Source organism: Gracilinanus agilis, unplaced genomic scaffold (assembly GCF_016433145.1).
Source record: "Gracilinanus agilis isolate LMUSP501 unplaced genomic scaffold, AgileGrace unplaced_scaffold18944, whole genome shotgun sequence".
Lineage (NCBI taxonomy): Eukaryota > Metazoa > Chordata > Mammalia > Didelphimorphia > Didelphidae > Gracilinanus > Gracilinanus agilis.
Genome location: NW_025350187.1, coordinates 1 through 3,430, shown reverse-complemented (window position 1 = coordinate 3,430; position 3,430 = coordinate 1). Strand labels below are relative to the sequence as shown.

General features: G+C 52.2%; 1 protein-coding gene across 1 annotated transcript; it reads right to left on the bottom strand.

Annotated features, from left to right (window-relative positions):
* Positions 1 to 494: 494 nt before the first annotated feature.
* LOC123254280 (paladin-like) lies at positions 495 to 2,755 on the bottom strand (the record flags this gene model as incomplete). Its single annotated transcript, XM_044683325.1, has 4 exons — positions 2,552 to 2,755; positions 1,813 to 1,973; positions 1,041 to 1,116; positions 495 to 646 (listed from the first exon to the last, which is right to left on the bottom strand). Coding segments are annotated over exons 1-4 (593 nt in total), but the record flags the coding sequence as incomplete, so codon positions are not given.
* Between the last annotated feature and the right edge of the window lie 675 nt (positions 2,756 to 3,430).

The window sequence follows — 3,430 nt, the reverse complement described above, 5'->3', positions numbered from 1 at the left end:
GAAGGGAAGGGAAGGGAAGGGAAGGGAAGGGAAGGGAAGGGAAGAGAGAGAGAGAGCAGCACCTTCCAAAGGGATCTTATTTTAGCAATGTGGCATATTCAGGGGCAGCCTAGATTTAGGCCAGTAGGATCAGAGATGAGAATATGCATTTTACAAGCAAGGGGGACCCAAAAGTCTCAATGCAGTTTTAAGCTTAAATCTTCAGCAGGCCTGGACACTGAAGCCAGGGATCTTGCTTCCTAGCCTCAGTTTCCCCCAGAAGCACAGGGCTGAGAGCTGGAACGGGCCTGAGAGGTCGCTGATCCTCTCTCCCTCTACAAAGAAGGGGACTCGGCCCCAGGGTCCCCCAGGAAGTGGCGGAAGGGCCAGGACCCAGCCGGGGCTCCCCTTGCACACTGTCTCAGCTAGCTGTTTCCCCTCTCCCGCTCAGGGGCATCGCTAGCAGGCCGCCCCGCACCCCCACCTCCCTGCTCCTTTGTGACTCATCCACGTACTCTGGCCGTTTGGTCATCCTACTGCAGTGAGAGAGCACGAGGGTGCCCAGGACCATGCCCAGGTTGGTCCTGCCAATTCCAGTCTGGCAGCTGAAGAGAAGGGCTGGGGGTGCCCCCGACGGGTCCCGGAGGGGCAGCAGGCTGGGGCTCTCCTGGAGGTAAGGCACTGTCGATCATGAGCGGCCCAGGGAGGAGGGAGCCAGGCCTGGGTCTGTCGGGTCCCCATCAGCCACGACGCTTCATAACAGAGGGAGCCCCCACACACACCCAGGAGAGAAGCCCTGAGCTAGGGCCCAGCGAGTGGGGATGGCGCTGTGCATGCTGTCCACATCCTCTTCCCGGCCTGCCCTGGCATCGAGGCCATGAATTCGGGAGGGAGCTGGCCGTGCTCGGACATTAGCCTCGCCAGGGAATCGGAGGGGTCAAGCCACGGCACCCACCCTGACCTTTCAGAGGAACAAAGCCTCGAGGAGGGGCTTCTGGGGTTCAGGCTCCCGCCAGGGGCTGCCCCCCACCTCCTCACACTTCCCATCATTCCCTGCTTACCCGGAGGAACCCGATGAAAGCATCGAACTGGGCTTCCAGGGGTGCCCCATCTTCTGGCAGAGGCAGTCGGTGGTACCTGCCAAGTCGACAATGGGTTCTGGCTGGGAAGCCCCGAGGGGGTGAGAAAAGGGCTCGAGGTGGGGAGGGGTCGAGATCCGGAGCTGGGGCCCTCCAGGCCTCCCCGTCAGGCTCGGGGACCTCAGAAGTCATCATCTACCCCCTCATTTTACAGAGGAGAAACCTGACATCCAGGGAGGGACCCCAGTGGCCTCGCCCTTACTGTTCTCCTGCCGATACTGAATTCTGATTCTAAGACAGAAAGGAAGGGCTTGACTTTTTTTTTTTTTTCATTTAAAAACATCAGGCACCAGGGGATGTTACACTTTCTGTATTTGTCTCCTCCCCTAGCTAGATCGAGTCTTATCTAAACTGTATGCATTCTCTAGTGCCTCGAAAAGAGCAGGAACTTATAAATACTTGTTTCGTGGAAAAGAAAAGGAATGAGTAGCTAGAAAAAGAAAAGGCATCCCCAAAATCTGTTTTTAAAGAAAGAAAGAAATGGGAGGGAGGTGGAGTGGGATGGGGAGGAGAGACCTCGAAGCCTAGACTGTCTTCCCAAGATGTGACCTCCTATACGTAGCATACCCAGACCCGATAGAAAGGAGAGGAGCGAATAAATCAGCCCATTATACAGGCAGCAAGACCGAGGCCTTGGGGAGACCCCTGCCCAAGAGACTCCTGCGGGGCCTGGAGCAGGGACTCGGATTGTTACCTGTAAGACGGGAGCAGAAAGATGGGGCGCTTGTACACCTCCTCCGTCACAAGGACGTCGTCCTCGCTCCGGACCTGCACCGAGTGCGGCTCTTCCCGGAAGTGCTCCGGGTCATGGTACACGTAGTACGTGTTCTCCCCCAGCTGGGCAAAGTCGTGGATCTGGACCAGAAAGGCACAGAGGATCAGTACTTCTGAGATGGAAGGGAGCTGCCAGCACCTTGGATGGAGCTCCAAGCCTGGAGTCGAAGAGACCTGAGTTCGAATCAACCTCTCTTTACCTCAGTTTCCCTACATAAAATATAAAATGGAGATAATACTAGCTCCTACCTCCAAGGGCTGTCCTGAGGATCAAAGGAGGTAATGCTGGGAAAGCTCTTGTCTGGAATGTAATAGGTGCTTAATAAATGCTTCTTCCCTATTAAATCCAATTCCTTCTGACTGGGATGAGAAATTGGATAATATCTGATAAATTGGTTAAATATCTGGGGCAACATTCACACCCAGGTCTTCCCGATTTCAAAACTCTAGATGCAACAATGGACAGAACGGTGGACTTGGGGTCAGAAAGAACTGAGTTCTGATCCTGTCTTGTCCATTTCCCATCTGTGTGACCTGGGGCAAGTCACTTCACCTGTGGGCCTCAGTTTCCTCATCTCTAAAGTGATGGGTTTGGGCTCAGTGACCTGTCTTAGCTAATTCTCTACCCCGCCACATCCTCCCACTTCCCCCACCATCACCTCTTTCCGAATGGCCAGTTCCAAGCTCTCCACCTGTACTTCTGGGCTGAAGCCATGGAGATTCTCACGTAGGTTCTGCTTGTCCCGGGGTGTGTATGACACAAAGTCATCATCCATGCGCAAAAACAGGACAGGCTCCTCACGGACACAGAAGAAGATGCATTCCTGCTGGGAGCCCAAGAGGAAGGGACCCATGACCTCCATCCTCGCCACCATCCCACCACCATGGTCATCACCCTGCCATTATCACTCTCACCATCATCCCACCACCATGGTCATCATCCTGTCCTCACCCACCATCCCACCACCATGGTCATCATCCTGTCCTCACCCACCATCCCGCCACCATGGTCATCATCCTGCCATTATCACTCTCACCATCATGGCCATCACCCTGTCCTCACCCATCATCCCACCACCATGGCCATCACCCCTGCCCTCATCACCGTCGCCATCAATACTGTTATTATGATTTTCCTATCACCTCCACCATGGCCACCAACATCCTGCCACCATCACCACCGCCGCTGTCTCCTACATTACCCGCCCACACAACCCTACCATTTGGTTGACTATCATTGGCCTTACTGTGTATTCATTAAGGCAGAGATTTCCTGAATATCTATTACATACAAGGCTCTGCTCTATGGGAGAGTCTAAAGATGGATGAACCACAATCTGTGCCTTGAGAAGCTAACAATCTAGTAAGGGAAATAAGCTGTGAATAAATAATAAAATATTTTTATTTTATTATTAAATATTAAATTTTTATTATTAAATTATAATAGTAAATAATCAAGTAATAATTAAATATAAATAATTAAAATATAATAGAAATAATAAAATGGAAATAAGTGTATCCACTCTAAGGCAAGCTAT